Genomic DNA, 22,514 nt, shown 5'->3' on the forward strand with positions numbered 1-22,514 from the left:
CAAGAATTTAGTGGATCAACTAGACAGAAATCAGTTTTTTCATTCCTGTGACCGTTTTTTTTTCTTACACTACATATTTTTTGTGGTGACATACTGAATGAACCAGGAATATTTAATTTATCATCAACAGAGATATTTGCATATAACATTGAAATTGTTACATCTAAAAGGTTTATCTTGTATCATTGATCTTGATGCACATCAAGGTTTCTTCACAGGTGCTATGCTATGGACTCTTGTAACAGGAGAGGGTGCTGTCTCCTCAATAATGTTGTGTGTTTTGCATTAATACAACATGAGTGCTACATATTTTGTATTAAAAATACTACCGAAACCATTTAGATGTATCACATCCTGGAATTGAACATATATTCTGTCTGAGTAAATCTGTGTTCAATGAAAACATATCTAAAATGTCATGAAATATCTATATATATACATATATATCATATCTATTTTCATGTACTGACATGCATTCCTTGCTTTAATGTCTTTTGAGTGTATACATATATTGTAGTAAAGTAGCCACTATTCTTTAAATTGTATTAAAATCTACGAAATCACTCTCAACGATGCCAGGATTCCAGTTTCACAAGGAAGAACTGTGTTTGTGTGAACTGTAAAGGAGACACCTAATCTTGCCTTTCTTTTCACAGTGGAAACAAATAGATCGCTGTTGGAAGAGATATGAGATGTTTTATATTGTTGGAGAAAGATAAAATGTCTTCATTATTTGATTAATATAGACATTATCTGATAGTCTTCAATGGTTTTCAGATGCCTCAACCTGGCAGTGTGTCAGTGGCCTCGGTCAAACTGTTGAAGAAGACAACATGTTCACCTTGAAGGGCCAGTTGTTGAATTTCATTAAGTCTCACTCCGGACCAACTTGTCCTATAACACATGGAAGGCAAATAGCAACGAGGCGCAATGCATCAAAATACATTAGAGTGAACCTTCGGTCCTCCACAAGAACTGTACATTAATTTAGCCAGGCATGGGATTGCACATAAATACTTTACACAGCCTGTTCCTCTAATTTATAATGTTGCATGATTTAGATGAGTTATCCAGAAGCCCACATCAAAGTTAATATATCAACAGTTTACCACAGCTCAAGAATAAACCACATTTTGCAATCATGTATATTCAATTCAACACTTTTAAACCAAATCAAATTGGTTTGCTTTATACTTTACTAAGAATTCTTCAAAACGTGTTATGCTCTTTTTAAAGGTTGCTATGTATGACGTAACTAGAGATGAGCGTGCATGTAAGAAGAAAAGAGAGAAAACATCAAGGAATCCCTGTAATTTTCACTCTGTGTGTGGGTGTGTGTGTGTGTGTGTATATGTGTGTGTGTGTGCGCGCCGCATAATGACTTTACTGGCATAATGCCTCCTATGCATCATTTATATTATAGCTATTATAGTGATACTCCTGTGGGGAGCGGGCTAACATGAAATGCTACGGCAATATTCTTTCGCAAGGCAAGAGCAGAGCATAAATGGACATTTTACAACGTGAAATTAGTGCAAGTCTGCTCAAAATTACCCCCAGTCCGCAGATGTATTTACGCAACTGAGAAAAATGCTCTGAAGTGGGTGTGTGCGGGAGAGGAGGGGTTACATATTGGGAGGGTATAGATTGCAGAGGGGGCAGGGGTGGGCTGGATTGTGATAGCGACAGATGTCTAGAAAACTGTAAAGGAGGCACTCCTCAGTTCCTACACAGTCCCAGACTGCACCTCCGAGGCAGGGGCGGAATCTGCAGCTGTCAGTCTAAAGGTTTACCTCCATAATCACATCCAGCCGGAACCTGGAAAAGAAGCCCAAGTGATCACTTTCGAGGAATACAGGTCGGTCTAATGCAGAGCACTGCTTCAGTTTTTTAATGCTTTATTTTTTCAGTTTCAGTTTCAACTGTAGGATCTATGTTCTGTGGGTAAAATGAAAAAAAAGAGAAGTGAGTGAGAAAGACAGATGCCTTTGAGCAGCAGCTTACCTATTGTTCTCTCTCTCTTTGCCTTGCTCCTATTATCCAAACTTGCATAATAGAACATTTCAAGACTTGCATAATGAAGACAGGCTTTTTTTCCTCTTTTCCGTTCTAAGAGGTCGGATTTGATTTAGTGCGTCTTCTGAGGTAGCTGTTTTTTTTTTCAGGCCTGGCTATTTAAAAATTAACTGGGATAAAGAAAAGCGCAAATCAAAGTTATGAAGTTGTGGTCCTCATTATATATTTACGCGTTACTGTGGTGAATTTCGTTTTCTTTTGCATGGTCGTGTGAGTACGACGTTTTCAAATGCTCGTGAACAAAAAGGACAGAGCAGCTGAGAGAAGCAGCGGTGGGCGGGTTGAAATGGGGGATGGAGACCCCTCTACAGCTTTTATCACTCCAGTGTTCATGGCCACAGTGTAATTCCCCTGTACAGTAGACTAGGCGTATCCCCCACTATTGCACATATTATCATCAGTGTTTGCTGGCAATTAAGCCCATTCACATTACTTTTTGTCAGTGAGTATCTACTGGTAAGGAATCCATCCTTTGTTACCGGCCGGCACATCTTTCTAATTGTGTGTGATAAAGCTTTGTGTGGGCGGTACATTCATGTATTTACTCTGAAAATGGCGTGGAAAAATATCCACGATGATTCGATCTAAAAATATCAGGGCTTTCTCCTTAAATTGTAAATTTTTGCTTTATCTGATTTTGAGGCACCAAGAAGATTTGGCAAAAAAATCTGATTAGTTAGCAGAAGGTCCAACAGCAGAATTCTGTCTCCATTGTTGCAAAAGCAGATATAATGACCTGTTCATTTTACTGTAGATTGGTGTACCGGATAGCTTGTATCCCATTATGGTATATGGCGCATCCTGTCTTGATTGCTCTATTGCAGCACTATGGACAGTTCCCAGGTTGTTCCTACCATCTGAGGCAGTAAAAGTCCTGCATGTAACATTTTGGACATAATCGCCTATTTTCAGCTTTTTTTGGAATATCTCCAACCGAAATAGATAAAATAATCAGGCTGTGGCATTTAAAATAAATGTAACCTGTAATCTCCATCTGTTTAAGGGCTCTCTTGTTTTTAAACAGGTTGATTTGTTCAGCATCAGCTGAAACATTGTCAGTAAGATAAAGTTAAACTTCCAGTTCTCTATTCTCTCACTGAAAGGAAGCTCCATTATGTTGCAATCAGAAACTCTTCCTCTACGGCCACAGCAGTGTTGACACATTCACACAAAGAACTAGTTGTACAACTAGCTAGTAAATGTTTGCTGTATTCACATACTGTATATCTTGTATGTGAATGTAACTGCAAGCTGTGAATTGCATATGTGAACTATGTAGTTTGTAGCTTGTCATGCGGAAAGAGGAATAGTTGTACATCTACAGCATAATGTTGAACTAAGAGTTGTGGGCTCATTTGTCATTGAGCCTTACCCAACATTCCTGAAAGGGTAGAGGCTCTGTTGAGTTGTCTGACTTAAGTAAGGTTCCCATACATTTACATTTGTGTTCTAGCCAAACTGTTTGGCTGAGAGCAGTTTCCGAATTAAACTCTAGTTCACTTCAAGATAATAGACTTCTCTCAATGCTCCTTTCTGACAAAACATTGTTACATTTGAAGGAACTAAGTCAAACTCACGCTGAATTTTGGAAAGTATGACGAAATACATTCCTAATGTTCACATGTTGTGTATATTTTTACAACCTAAGAAGTACCTCAGTAAAGTAGGATCATCTCAGTACTTGGGTAGTGGTTCATTGGTTAGCACCGTTACCTCACAACATGCTTTAACCCAGCCAGCTAGGCCTCTTTTAAACAATGTTTTATCTCTCATATTAAAATACACCTTCATCTACTTGTTCCTAGGATACATCATGGGAGGCAAACTGAGCAGGAAGAGGAAAGGATATGATGTGAGCGATCCCAAAGAGACGAAGGATGAGTCCACAGCGACTGCTGCTGGTGCAGAGGAGTCTGCTAAATTGGAGGACGGAGCCCCGCCCACAGAAGCTAAAGTGACAACTGAGGCAGGCAATGTGGTAAAGGAAGCTGTGGGGTCAGCTGTGGCAGCAGTAACTGAAGCTGTAAAGGCTCCAGAAGAGCCCAAATCTGCACCTCCAGAGGAACCAGCTCCTGCAGCTCCAGAGGAGGCAGCTCCTGCAGCAGAAGAACCAGCTCCTGCAGTAGAAGAACCAACTCCTGCAGTAGAAGAACCAGCTCCTGCAGCAGAAGAACCAGCTCCTGCAGTAGAAGAACCAACTCCTGCAGTAGAAGAACCAGCTCCTGCAGCAGAAGAACCAGCTCCTGCAGTAGAAGAACCAACTCCTGCAGTAGAAGAACCAACTCCTGCAGTAGAAGAACCAGCTCCTGCAGCAGAAGAACCAGCTCCTACAGTAGAAGAACCAGCTCCTACAGTAGAAGAACCAGCTCCTACAGTAGAAGAACCAGTTCCTGCAGCAGAAGAACCACCTTCTGCAGAAGAGAAGGTCGTTCCAGTAGTACAAGAACCAGCTGCAGCAGTAGATGAACCAGCTCCACCAGCAGGGAAACCAGCTGCAGCAGTAGAGGAACCTGTTATAGCAACAGAGGAACCAGCTGCAGCAGCAGTGGAGTCAGCCTCAGTAGTAGAGGAACAGGCCCCAGTAGAGCTTCCAGGGGCTGCAGCAGCAGCAGCAGAGGAACCTGTGCCAATTGAGGTTGAGTCTGAAGCTGCATCTGAAGAGCTCCTTGTAGAAGAACCTGCTTTAGCTGTAGAAATTGTTACAGAGCCAGAGGTTGTTCCCATCAGCACAGAGGAAGCACCCAAGAACCAAGAGCCAGAGCCCATCCCAGAGACTGTTACTGAGCCAGAAGCCACTTCGGAGGAGACAGTGGTCCCTGCTGCTGTCCCTGAACCCGAGCCAGTGGCTGAGCAAGCTGCAGAGCCAGTGGCTAAGCAAGCTGCAGAGCCAGTGCTGGAGCAAGCCCCAGAACCAGAGCTGGCAGCAGAGTTTGAGTCAGAGCCACAGCAAGTATCAGTGGAAGCATCCGAGCCACAACCTGAACCAGAGCAAGCACCAGAGCCAGAGCTTGAACAATCACCAGAGCCAGAACCAGAGCAAGTACTACAGTCAGAGCCTAAGCAGGTGGCTGATGCAATGAAATCTGCAGCAGAGGAACAAGTAAAAGAAGTTGCACCGGAACCAATTGTAGCCACATCTGAGGTTACTCAACTTGAGAATGAGGAAGCGGAATCAGCTGAGGTCTTGGAGACTGCAGCAGAGGAGGTCCCCGCTGAATATCAGCCTGTAGTAGAGGAATCAGTTGCAACAGAAGCCCCCAGCACTGAGGCAGCAGCTGAGCCAGAAGCAGCAGAACCTGTCCCTGAGATTGTCATCTCAGAGTCTATCTCTGCCAGCGAAATTACGGCTGAGTCCGAAGAGGTAGCTGAGGCCTCTGTGAAAGAGGTGCCTTGCCCTGAGCCTGAGGTAGAAAGCAAGATGGAAAATGGAGATATAGGGAGCCCTTCTGGTACAAAGGATGTGGTAGAAGTAGATGCACTTCCAGCTGTGAATGGAGAGTGCACACATTCTGCTGCCACACAGATAGAGAAATGTGTTAATGGTAATGAAAAGCCAGAGGAGATGCCTATCAAGGAGCAGAGTGACTTTGAACTGAAAAAGGAGGTGAACCTGAGTGGGGACGTCCAGGAAGTTCTCGATGCAGTCTCTGAGGCAGAGGGCCTCAGCACTGAGATCACCCAGGCAGTCTGAAAAAGAAGCCATCTTTAAAATCAATGTGAATTCAGTTTAATCCTCCGATGGTGCGAGAAAACCATCAAGGTATCACAAACACAGCTAGGCTTTGTGGAATGCTGTAACCACTGCAATGTCTATAGTGGTAACTCAGGCAAAAGGAAGTTTTCTCTCGAGAAACCAAAAATGAAATGCAACCACTTCAGGATAGAAAGAGACAGAGAGAGAGAAATAGGAAGAGAGATGGAAGTGCAGAGAGGAAACTTGAGTTTGGAATAGGAGGGTGAGTGCAGACGGAGAGTGCAACTGGACAGCAGAGCAAAAATATTGGGCTGCAAATATGATATTAATGAATGGAAGGAATAAATCTGTCTTTGTGTGAGCGCCCAATGAATATTACAGAGTGTTTTTTTGGATCAGCATTCATTATTCGTATATTATCTGATTTAGAATGTCATATATCCTTTCTATTAGTGTATGCAGAGACATGACACAAATGTTTGGCCTTTTATAATAATGGTACCTGTGAGGACTGTTCATTTTAAATTGATTGTTCGGAATAGAGAATAAAAAGAGATTGTTATAGCCTACAGTGATCTTCCTTTCTTTTCACGCATTCTCCCAGCATCAAGTGTGTTACAAGTGTCCAAGGCACTGGGTTATCAGTACCATTTATTGTACATTAATCTAAGCTATGATCAGACTTTCTTACTAATGAATCAATAAATCGTAACTAATTTCAAACCAAAAAATCAAAGGATGAGTTATATAATTTTGTACTGTAGTTGCAAGAGAAGCAGAGCAACATTATTTACACATCTGTTAATTACAAACCACTTGTTGACATCCACTGACACTACAGTTCATATTAGCTTGAGTGGGTAAGAGTTTGACTGATTATCCATATCTACGAAGAGCAATGGCCTTTAGGTCAATGGCCACATTACAAATATGTTGGTTGGTGGAACATGGCTGCCGAATGTACGCAGCCAGCATGTCATGATTGGGTAAACAAAAGGACCCAGAAAAATCAGTCAACTTTCTGAGATAATCTTCCTCACCTCTTTCTCTTTCACATCCCCATGCCTACAGCTGAGGCTCTATGCCATAGCAGCACACCCTGCCAACATTTCACAGATCCATACCGGCTAGAGGGACTGAAGGGGGGGAGGGGCAGGAATGCTTGCAGGAGGCAGAGAGAAGGAGGAGGGGTACAGGGGGAGGGTGCTCTGGGATGAAAGCAAGTGCTATGATGCTGCACAGAGGAAAATAAGATAAATATCCTCCCTTTCGGCAACACACATTGTCAGACTTTTTCACAGATTGAAATTGGACAAGCAATGGGGATGAGTTGGATGGTAATTGGTGGGGATAAACATGTTTTGACACCTACCTGATGCCTCTTTATAGAATGCTGCCACGCCTGCTGCTCACACTTATGTCAGAGACAAGAAGGGCTCTGTCATGCAGGTGCCAACGCACATAGCAAGAAGGAGAAAAATTATATTTGTGTTTCTGTGCATTGGTATGTAGCTATATGGACAGTGGGGGAGATGGGTGAGTATGGGTGTGCAGTAAGTAAGTTGGAGGGTTGGCCTTAGTAGAGTATGGTCACCCAGCCTTGAAATAACTACTGGGCCATGGGTCAGAACATAAGAGGAGATCTGATAGTGATAAAGGTAACCTCTCATAGAAGTAGCTCCATAATCGGCCCATCCACATACCAGCTCACTCCGGTTTCGTAAAAAAAATACTCCAGTACTGCACATTTATGAAAGGAATGTTGTGGAGAGGGTTTGGGGGCCGGGAGGATGAACTCACTGGCATGTTTTTATATTTCTTGCTGAGCAGTTTTGCCAAAATGACATACTTTGTATGCATGTGGGTTGCAGCCATAGGTCTCCAGTTTGGAAACTATTTTATCATAAAAAAATAAAAGACAACAACATCAAATCTACAAAGAGATGATACCTGAAGCTGCAAATACAAAGGTTCAGTTAGATTGTACACTAAATCATTTTATATAAGGGACAAAGTGTTACACTTTAAAAAAGTATATACCAATTTCGTCCATCAGCAGCAGCAACCATGTTTTGCAAGTGTTTTAATAGTTTTACTACTGCTAATAGGTTATCTGACAGGCTTTCATTATTTATAGAATTGCACTTCTGAAAAAGTCAGTTTTGCAGCTTCATGACCTGCTAACCTTCAATGAACAATATATATCAGTGGGTAGCACAGTAAAAAAAACAGGGAAACGCTTCAAATGAAGCAGAGAAACAGTTTTACAAGCAGTAATGTTAGAAACCAAAGACATTTCTTGCTGCAGCTATTTATTTAAGCTAATATTGACTTTGAAATAGCTACTACTGAAGTCCTGTATTGAAGGCTCATCGTTTCCTCATTTCCCTGTTTCACTTTCCATCACTTTCTTTCCCTTCTATGTGTGTGTTCATGTGGGAGAACAGGGTTCTTGTCTTTTGCATCTTGATTTAAACACTGCTTTAAAGTTGCATAGTTGTGAAAGGCCAGCTGCACTGCCTGGTTACCCCAACACTATGTGCTCTATATGCAAGCCCCTGCACAAAGCTTAGACTGTGTTCCAGCTTCTTTTTTCCCTGTGTGAAAACTAGCCTGCAGGCTTTAACTATCCCCAATTGATGCCTTTGAGAAGCGAAAGGAAAAAGAAAACGTGAACTAAATCCAAAGGCTATATTATGAGGAAATTCATGAGGCACTGACCTACTGGGTCAAGTTTGTTGTTTAGGAGTATCGAATACACAGATCTAGAAGTCTCTGTACATGTCGTTCTAACAAACTCATCCATATACAGTACTATGGGAACTTTAATGGCTGATTCATTGTAAATGTGTTGGTGTGGGCATGAATGAGGCGGAAAGGAGGAAAGGGGGGAAGACAGAACTACAAATGTACACAATATCTTCAATGAATTAGATACAGCTATTGTTATTTATGATTATTAAAAAGTAACCACTGCCTTTTTATTTGAGTACCTAAATTCTGAGTGTGCATTTACTCAATGTATGGTGAAAATGCAACGGAAAATATAAACAAGTAGTATGTATGGCATGTATGCTACTTTCTCCTAATCCCCCTAATTTCCATTTGAGAGATGCAGAAATTACCTGTGTCGTGTACACCTGTCGGCAATGCCACAAAATGTTGAAGATTAGTGTCGAAATCTCAATTTACAGCTGACTATTTAGTAAACTGTTGAGTGTCTGTTATTGGGAGTAGGGAATGAATCGATGAGAGAGTTCAGACAATATAAATCAAAGTTATTGAGAGTTTAAAACTCAAAAACTCTGCTTCATCAGGACAGACAGTGTTCTGGCAACATAAATAAAAACAATTTAAAGTATTATTGTCTATATAGATGACTGTGGCGTCTCACTCTGTTCTGAACTGGCACTATCTCATGAAAAACTTTCTTCAGACAATATTTAACACAACTGTATTTTCACGCCTTTCCCTACCTAGAGGGCTGTTATATTAAACGACTCCAATGCCCTATGTGCTTCTGGAACCTTTTAGTTTCCTATTGGTTATTACTGTGATAACAAACAGGGAGGATGAGTGTGTGTGAGGGACGACTGCTCAGACTTCTGAATTGCTTTCTGATATAAGTAGATACTCTCTCCCTCGCTCCATCCAACAGATAATAAGAGTCAGGTGGCCAAATAAACAGCAACAGCAGATCACTATTTATTATTCAAGCAATAGGGTGTCAGAGCAGAAGTACAGACACAAGTCACACGGTCAAAAACTCACTCTTCCCTTTTCACTCTCTCATCCCAGACATACACTGATGTCAAACGCTTTTACTATGACGGCTGTACAGGGACTTCCTCTCTTTCTCTTTATGTTCTCTAAAACAGTCAGTCAGGAGAAGATGCACTAAGTAATTGTCATGCTGAAAGCTGGAGTGTTTTTTTATGGATTCATCCCCTGGTTTAGACTGTGCCTACATAAACAAACTATGATTTTTCTATTTTTCTGTCTGGTTAAACCTCTCTCGCTCTTGGTGTCCGTCTTGCACACATTTTCAGCCTTACTGTCTCCTCTCCTTTCGCCTCCGGACCTGTAAATCTTTCTAGTCTCCTTATCTTTCTCTCTCTCTCTCTTTCTGGCTATGGTTCACCCTCCCACCCCCAAATCCATCCATCTGTGTATGTGCGCTAATGCTGTCATTTTATCAGGGCGGGCAGGAGCCTATTAGACAGAGCTCGGTGGTAGCAAAGATCAATATTGATCCATAGGGTCTAATGGACGCTGAGAGTAGCAGTGATTCCCCTTTGTCTGCTCAAAGATCCCATCACCCTTAACTCCTCACACATGCGCACTCTTTCTCTCAACCACACGCACACACACAGAAACAAAGACACTGCTTTCTATTCTGTCTCACTCTGCTGATGCAGCTGCTGTGCTGAGTGAGCACTTTACAGAAGCCCATTTTGTCTGTGTGTTTGTGTGTGTGAGAAAGAGAGAGAGAGAGAGAGATGGGTAAATGTGAACATTAGTGTCTATATAAACAGTATCTACGTAAACATATAATGGCCTGTGGGTTTGCCGCCGTACCTATATGTATTTCTCTTTCCAAGCATTCCAGGCTATCAAGACAAGATCAACCAGAAGATTCACGGCCACACGCACACACACACACACACACACACACACGTTTACCAAAATGTACCAAACTAACAGAAAAACGTATTATTTTCAGAAACCTTTGTGGGTTTTGACATCACAAAAGGAAGCAGGTAGCAGTGTAGATGTCATCTTAGTTTTCATTTTGGCTCAACACCTGCTGAGATTTTCAGAGCCCACGTTCCACGTATCAGGAAGTATTCAAAGACACGATGTTTGCTGGTTAGCACCAAAATGAAAGTTGAGACACAATCACAACTACTACATTAATTCTTTGAAATTCAGAAACAATAGGTTGTTTACGATGCAAACATTTTGACTTGTCATTGCAGGAAGAGCACACAGGTGTTACCAATAATGTTAACGATGGCCCAGTTCTATTCAAGTGTCTCAAAATAAATTGCATTGCCAGAGTCAAGTCTGGAGGAGATACAGTATGGCTAACGTCTGAGTCCAAAATAATGTCTAGATAACGACCTCTTTTTAAGCATTATTAGATCAGGCACCCTCACTAGAAAAGAACGTGTTATTTACGATTTGGAATCATTCAACTGCAGGAATTTTAAAGAACATTATAAAGAACACGTCGGGGGTACCCGGCTTTCTTGGGACATACCGTTACTTATCATTTAGTAGCAGGGACAGTTATATCTATGCATGATTTGCCCCAGGGGTAGCATGGTAAATAAAAGGGGATCCAGAATAGATCCCTGCGGGACCCCGCAAGCGAGTGCAAGATCTCCAAGTCTGACAGTGCACATGCCATATACTACACTACTTTTTTCCAATGTGGGATTTTGTGAGGGCAATATTTATAGTAGAGCATAGATTCAAACCTGTAAAGACAATGTGCTATATGGGTGATTTCAGTCACAGCCTTTGAAACCAAAACAGCTTGATGGAATTTCAGCCATCATTTATTTTATTATTTACCCCTGTGCTTTTCCTACATCAAAATCAAAATGTCTTCTGTGAAAACCCCCTTTATTAGTTCATACCCCTATCTAAACGTATATTAGAGTGATCCTCCACAACACAATATACTTTATATTGTATTCTTTAGGTAACTTCCTGCATGTCACTAAATGCTTTTTAAGGGACTCACAATCTGTACAGCATATGCTGCATCCTCTATCATTAGACCCCAGTTTGGATTTAAAACACTACAATTACAAAAATGTGTACTGTTAAATTGAACCCTAAGTCTTTTTTTAGGCCTCTTCTCGAAAATTGTAACCCATACTAAAGAGACTACAATTCTGTAACTACAAGGTCTATTTTAAAAATGTTGATGGTTCAATAACACTAGGAATTGTGAGATTAGATGAGATGAGTAAATATTGTGTATATGTTACTGGTTAATAGTAGCTGAAGACAGAACACAGCAATCAGGGAAAATTCCCAGGTTTGCCTGAAGAAAAAGCACTGTAATTTATTAAATGAGGCCCTGGCTAGCCTAAAAACAATCCCAATACATAGCAAAAAGGGTGCAGGTGCCTCACAAAAAGATTTGGTGTAAATAAAGTGAAGCAAACCCCAGTTATAGGTGTTTATCTAAAAAAAACATGCCAAATTCTCATTTTCGAACCAGGCTTTGCAGCTGTTCCATTGTACTTTTATATACTATATAACTAAATATTTCACTATATTTCACTTTGTTTATCACTCAGATACAATATATTGTACAATCTATCATACCAGAGCTGTTTGGCATCATTCTGGCATCATTTTGAGCCATTTTGACCTCTCATATCTCTCCTCCATGCATTTTCCTCGTCTCTGTCTGTGTCTATGGAGTGCTTGCTCAGCCTATGGTGGGCGCATCTTATCATGTGACCACTCGTTAGAACCGGGAGGATATTTGGAACACACCCATGTGTTCCATGAAGTGATTGACAGAATTTTCAGCCACTAAAACTCCAAAATCGTGCCGCGATCAGCCCCCAAGCCCCAAGCCCCTGTATGACTCGCCAGCCGGCATTTTGACCTCCATTTTGGCTCAAATGTACGGAGAATCGCCATTTTAAGTTTCAGACGTGCATAGTGAGCTAGCGAGCACATTTCTAATAAGGATTAATTTGGGATTCCTCCGTTTTTGCCCTGAAAACCGACTCACGGTATGATACGATTCTAATATTTGGAGTGTTGGAGTTCTGTGGCTTAATGGCTGTAACTATTGAACGCTTTCACAGAGAGAAATTCGGATGTTATCGCTGAAATCTGTGGGAAATGCTCGTGCTGTTAGCTGTGTGATATGCTGGGGGAGATGTAATGGCCCCGATGTTTGAAGCGTTTTCTGAGTAGTTGGATCGCTGGCTGTGGCGTAAAATGCATGATATTGTGGCGGATCTTCTTTGATTTCTACGACGCTCTCCTCTAATAATATCTCGCTCTGAACCCCAAATGGTCCAAGAGGTTAACTGGTACTAATGCTGCCTAAAATCATGTCTTAGAACATAGATAACATGACAATCATGTGTTATTGGTGATCTTTTTATACCATCCTCACAGAAAAGAAACAATCTACAAGGTTTTACATTGAACACACAACTGTTATCTTAGCTTAATCAATGAAAAAGAGGTTGCTTACGGAGAGCGCATAAGTGTGTGTTTTAGATTAGAGATGGAAACTTATTCTGTGTGCAGTCACCTTGATCAAGCCTCCGGGCCCTGTAAGTCTCAAGGAAACATGCAGTGAGAAGTCTATTGCTCTCTTTGACTTCTTTAGCCTTCCTCTGGTTTAAGGTACACTCCCCTGTGTTTGAAATAATACTGTGAAATAATACCAGTGTTTTTCTGAACTCAAGCACTCACCTTAGCACTTGTAATTTAATTTCAATGAAGGAACAATGATACAACCAAACTAACAAAGATCAGAGTACATTGTACTTTCTTCAAATGTTCAACTTTTTTACCTGAAGATTAATGTGGAGTGTTCAGAAAGTTGGCAGAAAGATTCGTAGCTGTGTTGTATAAAGTTAAGTTCACCAAATTGTTTTTAGAGGAGAACCCAAAACATTGACTGCTTTTCTGTGAGCCAACAGAGCACAGACAAGAGGAGCCATAACTCCTTTATTTGTTGACAGAAAAACAACAATCAGAATGCTAAAGAAAAGATGGCTTTAATATATACTGTAGGTGCTGTTTGCTTTAAGTGGCAACTGGACCTACGGGAAACACATGTCATATCCCCCAACCTACTGTTTTTATTAACGAATGAAGACAGGGAGCACTTTTAGCTGTTCTATTTCTACATCAAAAATTACTAATGCAGTGTTTGTGCCCTGATAATACAATTCCAGCTGTAAATTGTTTCAGCCCCAGCCACCATGGCTGCAGAGGAGTGTCCATTGGGGAGAGATGACCTTCACTGTGCCTCTGGTGACAGAGCTAAATCAAAGCTGCTGCTTGTTTAAGACAGCCACTGCACACTGGCTGCATGGCCCCTGGTGAATTATTTATACATGAAATGAAATGACCTCTGGCACTTTGAAGACAGAGAGGGATAGGGCAAGGACAAGACATACAAGGTAAAAGGTAGGAGGTGGGAAAAGAGAAAGTTGCAGAGACAAACAGGGCTTTTAATGTATATTTGCACATACATGACATTTAAAGCAGGAGGGAAGATGAAGAAGTGGTTGGAGAGAGAGAACCCGATCGCTAAGCTCACAGCCTGCAGGGATTCATGTGTGAGGTCTTTCGCAACCTGTTAGAGCACTCGCTCTGTTGCTTTTTCTCTCCCTCTGTATGTTTGTGTGCTCTTGAATGCCTATCTTTGTAAGGGCTTTTATGACTTTTATACCTGGAAGGTGAGGGTGTTTTTGAAAATTCACAACATGTTAGCCAGTCATCACATCTTTTTAGGAATGTTTGAAAGTTAACACTTAGTTTTGGATAAAGGTTAAAGTAAGGGACTGGATCAGGAATAGTTGTGATGGTTGAAATAAGGGTTAGGGGTTAGGAATGCATTATGTCAATAAGGGTCCTCACAGGTATAACAGTACAAACATGTGTGTGCGTGTGCTTGTGTGTGTTGCATAACAGAATGTCCTGCTTGAATAGCTTTCAGATGGATGCTATTAGAGTTGACTACTCTGCTTGTAAGTTGGCTACTGCCTTTTCAAGCAGACACACACACACACACACACACACACACACACACACACACACACACACACACACACACACACACACACACACACACACACACACACACACACAGACCTGTCCTGCCTCCTGTAAATTCCATCCATACGTAATCATGCATTAGTGATTAATGTTGAAGGTGAATGTTCAGTTAGTGCCAGTGCAGGAAGTTCATTTAGCTCAGTAAAAAGGAAGGTGACATAGGCGAAGGGGAAGTGTGTAAGTGTTTCCCTTTGGCTCTAGATTCCTGTGTTTCTTTCTACTTATCAGACATTTGTGGTATTTCATCTTGACCCTAAATGTGTGGTTATAATTGTTTGAACTCTACTGTAACTTATATTCATAACTACTTTAGGACTAACTGGCCTAGGTTGGTGGCCTATGTATAAAGCTGTAAAGGGTTGCAGAATAATTTTTCACCATCTTTAATTACCCAGCCATCCTTCCACCACTAGCACACATTCTGAATAACTGACAGCTTGGCAGAGCAGCTGGCTTTTAAGCTGTGTGGTTGACCTGGTTGAATTGCAGGCTGAATACATGGACCTTCCCGTCTAGCTGGTGTTACCTGGTAGACTCTTAGACTCTAACTTAACCTGACACTGGAATGTGTCACTCCTGTTTGGTATCACATTGGTATTGTGAGATTGTCCATTCAGTCATCATGGGAAGTTACAAAACTATAGGGTTGGGCAGGTCAAATTATGTTGAACATAACAAGCACCAAATGCAACAGAAAGTCAGCCATGAAAAGGAGATGTGTAGGACAACATTATTGCAGGCAAGTCGACAGGACAGTTGACATTCTTCTCCAATGAACTCACACACGCACGCACACATACGCACACTCGCCCCCACACACACACGCACACATACGCACACTCGCCCCCACACACACACGCACACACATATACAAATGTTCGCGTTTTTTTTGTATAAAATATATATATTTAGCAATGTGAAAAAATATGTAAATTACAGATATTTAGGTGTTTCCTAAATGTAAAAGCACCAATGCCAATGCGTTCTCTCTTTGTCTCCCTCCAAACACCCCACTTCATACTCCAGTAGAGACTATAATATACACTGATGGTTGTTCTGTGGCAGGTAGATGTGAAAAGTGCTTTTCTTAGCAGCCAACTGGAAATAGCAGCTTAAGCATCTGTCACCTATAGTCCAGCTGCTGAAGGCACATGGGCTATGGTCACAGACCTACATGAGCATACCAGAAGATCTTAAATTTGACCTTTACAAAGTGCTGTAGCTTTTGTTTGATTTTTCTTTCCTCTTTTTGCTCCCACTTTTGGCAAATACTCAATACGGCACAACAGTTTATTCGATGGCACATCAGTGTGTTCTAGCACACTGGTTGAGAAGTGCCAACACTGCATAAAAACTACAGAGAAAAGCTTCAGAAATATAAAAAAATGTAAAGCTGAATTGGCAAAAACTGAATTCATGCATATTCTAATGAATCCACATATTGTTTTACATCAGCTGTAGAGTGTTCTTTGAGTTCCTTTTCTCTTGGCCTGTCAACATTTGTTTAACTGTGGAGGGCTCTAAAGTGCTGTGGCAGATCGTCATCCCAGCTTTTCACGTCCAGTTAAGTTAACAGAGAGGGAGAAGGATAAGAGGGAGATATGTAGAGGGAGAAAGTAGGATTTGTTTCTATCCAAATTGGTAACAAATAAGCATTAACAATTTCAATTAACAATTTATAACCATAAACAAGAACATTGCAGACATTTTTGCCTTAAAGCACAATGATCATTTGTGAAATAACACTAGCTCTCCTATCCAGCAAGGCTCCATATGAATTATACCACATTAAGGCCATGAGATTTCCCACAGACAAGCCATTATATACATCCATATACCATATAATTGACTTTCTCGTTTAAAGACGAGCAGTCTGTGTATGGCTCATTTTGTATACAAGACACAATTTCAGCTATTTTTTCAGAATGAGGACCAGACAGGACTCCCTCCAGCTTGGATACACAACACACATACACACATAAACACAATCACCCCACCAACACACACAACCAAATTGAGTTCATAGTCTTTTCAGCCACCTGCACTTACACATATTTTAATAATACACTTATAGAAATATTTTTGGTGCCTGTATTTGTGCACTAGTGTCCATAAAAGAGGAACTGAAGTGAAGGCGGTGGACAAAAGGACTGAGATGGAAAGTGTGGGTTAGAGGAAGGTGGGAGGGGGGTCTTATTGTATTAGAGTAACAAGGACTTCAAACTGGCCCCTCCTTCAGATGCACTTACAGAGAATCACTGGGCAAGTGCTGGGACCTCCTTCTGTTGCTAACCCCCTGCACCCCTTATTAAATCCTTTAACTTTGTCATAGATTCATCCCAACACATACACACACACACACACACACACACACACACACACACACACACACACACACACGCACACACACACATATGGTAAACACACACATATAATACACACAGTACCCTGTGCCTCCACCCCCCATGATGCCCCTGGCCTACGGCACTGCCATATGTCCACCATGCAGGCACTGGCAGCGCCTTACTGCTTTGTACTCTCTGCACACACACACACTCCAACCTACTGCAACGTATGAGAAATACCCTGCAGACTGACTGGCAGGCAAGTACAAAACACCCCAGGCTTTTGTGAAGGATGGTGATTCAGTCGATCCCACTGTCACCTTACAGAAATCATTTTCTATTGGTATTGACATGATAGAGCATAATCTGATACAACATGTTTATCCACTGAAAACCTACGTTCCATGTCAGTTTTGGCAGTTTTCTCTCTTAATAGATGACATATTCCCTTTTCAGTTGGGGAATTTCTGCAAGCTCTTACTTACCATTAAAAACATTTTGTATGTTGAAGTATAACAGCCCAGAGTTTTCTTCATGGATGATACAAGTTTTAGAAGAGTTTGTTTTTTTGCCTGGCAGCTACAAGATTTACCCAAAACGAGCTAACTTGTCACAACGTGTCTCCCCTTTATTTTACATATAAAGAGAAATCAATAAACTGCCATATGTTGATTATAGCTTTTGGTGTTGCTGTAATGTGTAACCTTCTCTGCCCCTCTCTCAGCGACTGCTACTGGCCTCTAATGTTACATGTTACACCTCATGTGTAAGTTGCACTTTGAGAATCACCGCTGTCTCTGCTGGGTTACTGCAGCAGGGTAATCATTTGACAATGTTGATTATCTATCATCTAGGTCAAGGCAACCATTGACAAGAGTCCAGTAATGTGTATATGTATATATATAATATATATATTCTTGTCACTCAGAATCTCATTTTAAAGTGGGATGAAGAAACTTTTTTTCATACTAACTTCAGACTACTTTAAATCCTGTGAACAGTCGAGAAGGGGGGGGCGTCATATTTCAGAAACGACCGTAACATCTCAAATTGCAGAACATTTGCAAAGCATGCTTGCAAGAGTGCTGTTTGTTTTGATTTGAGAAACGGAACAAAATTAACGTGTCAGGAAAACTATTTTAAAACCAGATTTTAGTATCTGAGAAAATTTGGATGCCAAGATACTACAGATATCAGAAATAAATAGATGAAAAAAAGGACTCTCAGCTCTGTTGTTGAACTTTTTCACAGAGATGTGAACATTTTGACAGCGTAGTCAACATGGCCATGTCAAATAAAGACATGTAAAACATGAAATCTAATAAAAAACAGACAGACTGAGAGCTAATTCCCATCCAGTGAAAGAAGGAAAACTATAGGAGATTTCTGAGGTAGAAAGGACATACACAATATGTGAACAATGAAGATGGGTCTCCCTCCCCTCCTTCACTGGGCTGCTCTGTCTGCTGACAAACCGGCCTGGCGAGAGGCTGGAACAGGTAGAGCCTGCACAGTGACTCAGCACTGGGGGTTGGGACGTGACCCAGATCCATCACTGCTGTGCACTTCTGATGGAAAAGTGTCAGGCGAAGCAGGTCAGGACCCGCCATCACTCCAAACTCTTACTGACATTCAGAGGCAACGAAGAAACAGCTTCTCTGACACGACTTAGCAAGACAGCCAAAAGGGAAAGCAGAGAGGCAGTGAGGTGGGAGGAGAGCTGCCCTGTGTGTGTAACTCTAAAGAGGTAACCCCCTAGAAAGGTTCCCAATAAGTTTCTTTCCAAAAAACAACAAAGAGTTATCCCTCATATGTTTGCTGCACAGCAACATGTACAAGCTGCTGACTTTCTCCTGACCCTCACTGCATTGCTTATTGAACTAGGAGGCTTAAAGAGAATGATAAGATTACACAAGTGCATGTGCAAAAAAAGTGGGCAAGCAGCATTACACCCAGCATGCAGTTGTATATTCACACTAATATGAGATTACAGCGAATTAACCTTCTTAACCGTTAACAAGATGTTATTGTAGAAAACTCTGCAAACAATGTTCTATTATACAGTCGCAGCCTGCTGCAGGACATGGAATGTAAAACACTCCTTTGAGATGAGACGTCCTGTGTTTTTCTTCAAAGCGTGCCTGTAAGAGGGGAAGGGGTGAGGAGAGTGAGGGCAGGCAGAGACTGTAGACAACTCAAGAGGTACTGTACCTTGAGGATTTCTTGTGTTGAAAACAACTCACAACTGAACAAAAGTGGTTCTTTTGAAGACTACTGTAAGACAGCAAGTTCTTGAGAAATACACTTACTCACACGAGTTAGATAAGAAGGTGATACAACTTTCATGACTGTAATCATGAAGCTAAATCAAGCAGCCGCCTGGCTTACCTCAGCATTCAGACTGAAAACAGAGGAAAACAACTAACCTGGCTGTCTGAAGATAACAAAACCTGCCTACCATCACCTGTAATATTGGTAATAATCCCAATATTACGCAGGAAATTAATACGGCAAGCATGGCAGAGCAAAATTGAAGAAGGAAGTCTGTCTGTAAACTGTAATGAATGTTTCTAATGTGTTGTGTCAAAGTCTGTTTCCCCATTGATTATTGTTTCCACTTATCGTAACCTGACCCCGACCAGTTATCTCTGCAGGGCCTAACCATAAACCCAACCATGGAGGACAGCCGGGTGGGAAACTGTGTGTGTGGAAGGGAAACACTATTCAAGGGGGAAGAGACTTTGACACAAGACAGATTGGGCAACAGTTTTCTTGTTTGTTTTTCTTGTTATTATTAACAGTAGGAAGGATGGACAACCCTACAAATATAGGATCCAAATTGTAACAAAACTGAATTATCCTTCAAAGGATAGTTTTGCATTTTAAGACATAAAAACAAACTATTACTGAAACTCTGTAATTCCTGGCTTGTCCAGAAGTAGCTGAATGCAACACCTTGTTAAACATTAATTTGTGTTAAAATATATGACCGATTTTAGACTGTTGTAACATGACGTTTGCAAATAATACATTACTTTTCAACCTGGAGAGTGAAGGAGAAAGAGATGTCGGGGAGATAGAGAGGCTGTGGAAACAAGGTAACTGTTGCATCAGCAGCACCGATTCGCTTGTCAGCATGTGTTTTGAAATCTGTATTTACAGAGAATGTTTTGGCTGAATAAAACTAGTGTGGTGTGTGCGTGTGTGTGTGTTTGTGTGGACTAGATAATATTCTAACCGCCACAAACATTTTCCCCATGCACTCTGACAGGCCTCAGTCTTCTAACATGGCAGTGCAACCCTCCACTTGAATCTGATTGCTGCCACACCCCCCCTACTGTCTAATGAGAGGATTAGACACCACATATTTGTACCGGCCCCCTGTTGAGGTCACCCCTTTCCTCTCCCTGTCTCCTCCTCCTCCTCCTCCTCCTCCTCCACTCTCTCAGGCACACTGCTGCGTTTATGGCTCTCTGTGGTTCAATAGAGTATAAACTGGCCTGCTGACACATGCAAAGCACACACATTCACACACGGGCAAATCCAACCTCTAAACGCCTACATACCCACACATGTGGGCACACAAACTCATGTATACACTCAAACAAACCTAGGCTTCACACAGCAGAGACAGTATTTATGCTCAAAATGTTTTGGTTTTAAAAGTGCAGTAAATGGATGGGGCCTCTGTTTTTCCCCTCACAAGGTGGTTGTTCTCTATAGCCTGTTAATGAACATAGAAGGATCTGAGGACAATCTGCGATGATCTGCACCGTCCTCCCAGGTTGTCGATATAAGATATAAAGCCGAATCAGACCTACTAGTATAATTACAGGTAGGAATTTTAAGAATGCTGTGACCTGAACTGAGCCTGACACCACGTATAGGGCCCCATGCAGCTGATTTACCCACTCCCAGAGTGTGTGGGTGGATACGGGAGATTTTGACCTTGGTATTAGCGGGTGCCATGTTTCATAAATGACACTTTTTCCACAGTTTTCCAAGAATGGTGTATCACACGACACATCTGGTAGATAACTGGCTGATATTAAGCTGCTTTTTCTTTTGGAGGCTGGTCTTGCAGTAGTGGCGTTGCATCACTCTAAAACACTTTTACAACCCACTTTATTACTGTACACTAAGGACCAATGGGCTCCAGTTTGTGTTTCTGAGGTTTCCATATACAGCCTGTGGTGTGCTGCGCTCTCCTTCATCCAGAACAGAAAGAGGCCATGTCACTTATCTGAGGAATTCACCCTGAACATCTCCCCTTCATAAACACTCCCCTGTGGAGCTCATCCCTCTCTCACACACACATATACACACCCCTCTAGTTCTCCATGGCGTGCTTTTTGGATAGCAGAAAGCACAACTTACATATGAGGGTGTGTACCTGAAACAATGTCCATCATGCAAATCCTACACGACCACAAACACCACCTGGAACTTCCATAAACTGCCCACATTGCTGACATAGTTCTCTGTCACCGTGTTTTCAGTGTCGTGGCTTCACCAAACAGGTGGTCCTCATTAATGCTTAACTTGAAAAATGAGTCGAGACAAAGAGTAGCACGTGCAAGCGTCTCTCCTGATAGTGTTTGTGTGGTTCATGTTGGTGAAGTTTCACTTTCCTGAGAAAGATGCAGAAATTCCTTTTGGATCAGATCGAACCTCACACGTCTCTCACGGTAAAAAAAAAAGGAACTGACAATAGTTTGTTGAGGTGAGGACATTATTTATATAGATGAGCATCTGACAAAAGCATCATACACATAGACATGGAGACACAGAGGAATATTGTGTTTTACTCCAGAATGGAATTCCAGGCGCCTCGTTCCCGACTGATCTCAGCAGTGAGAATGTCAGACGACAGAGATAAGAATGGCACCTGGAGAATGTACTCTAAAGCACGTTCATGTACTTCTGAAGGAACATAACATACTTCCACATACAACGCTGTCACAGACCTTTTTACACAGCTTTGTCAAAGATAGATAGAAAGATATGATCATCGGCTGAATGTCTATTATGTAAAAACTTATATATTGTTCAACTCGTACCAGGAAGTTGGGCAGATTGCAGATTAATCATTCAAATATTCTGCCTACTATATATCAGAGTGGCTGTCTGTCCCCCTTTTTGTTGCTTATATAGGCGTGTGTGTGTGTGTGTGTGTGGGTGTGTGTGTGTGTGTGTGTGTGCCTGTAAGTGTGCCTTGGACGAGTGTAACGTGACACCCAGGTCTCGCAGGGGGGACTGAATCTCTGACCCCATCTGGAGATGCCGACTTCCAGACTCTCTGAAGGCCCAGCTGCTAATGGAACATGAATCCAGATGAATGGAGGGTAAATGTGTACAGACAATAAACCAATTAACCCCCCTCCTCTGCCTCAGCCCATGTTGCCCCAAATAACATAAAAAGCACAATAGGATGGCTAATCTATGAAACCGATATTCCAGAATCAGTGTAAGGTTCAGGGCATAGTGTGGTTGAGGTTTGATGTAATTAGACCTTCCTCACAGCTGACATTCTGAATTGTCATTGCAGGAAACAGGTGATACTA

At 41.6% G+C, this 22,514-nt stretch overlaps 1 protein-coding gene across 1 annotated transcript; it reads left to right on the top strand.

The window, feature by feature from the left end:
• Positions 1-1,767: 1,767 nt before the first annotated feature.
• LOC306697163 (uncharacterized protein) lies at positions 1,768-6,326 on the top strand. The gene is made up of 2 exons (XM_079160926.1): positions 1,768-1,858; positions 3,882-6,326. Exon 2 carries the CDS (start codon positions 3,890-3,892, stop codon positions 5,765-5,767), a length of 1,878 nt encoding a protein of 625 aa, XP_079017052.1. The 5' UTR covers positions 1,768-1,858; positions 3,882-3,889; the 3' UTR covers positions 5,768-6,326.
• Positions 6,327-22,514: the final 16,188 nt, after the last annotated feature.

Source organism: Pholis gunnellus (assembly GCF_910591455.1).
Source record: "Pholis gunnellus genome assembly, chromosome: 1".
NCBI lineage: Eukaryota > Metazoa > Chordata > Actinopteri > Perciformes > Pholidae > Pholis > Pholis gunnellus.

Excerpts from the sequence above, each read along its gene's own strand:
- LOC306697163 (XM_079160926.1), top strand. The coding sequence starts at position 3,890 with ATGGGAGGCAAACTGAGCAGGAAGAGGAAAGGATATGATGTGAGCGAT.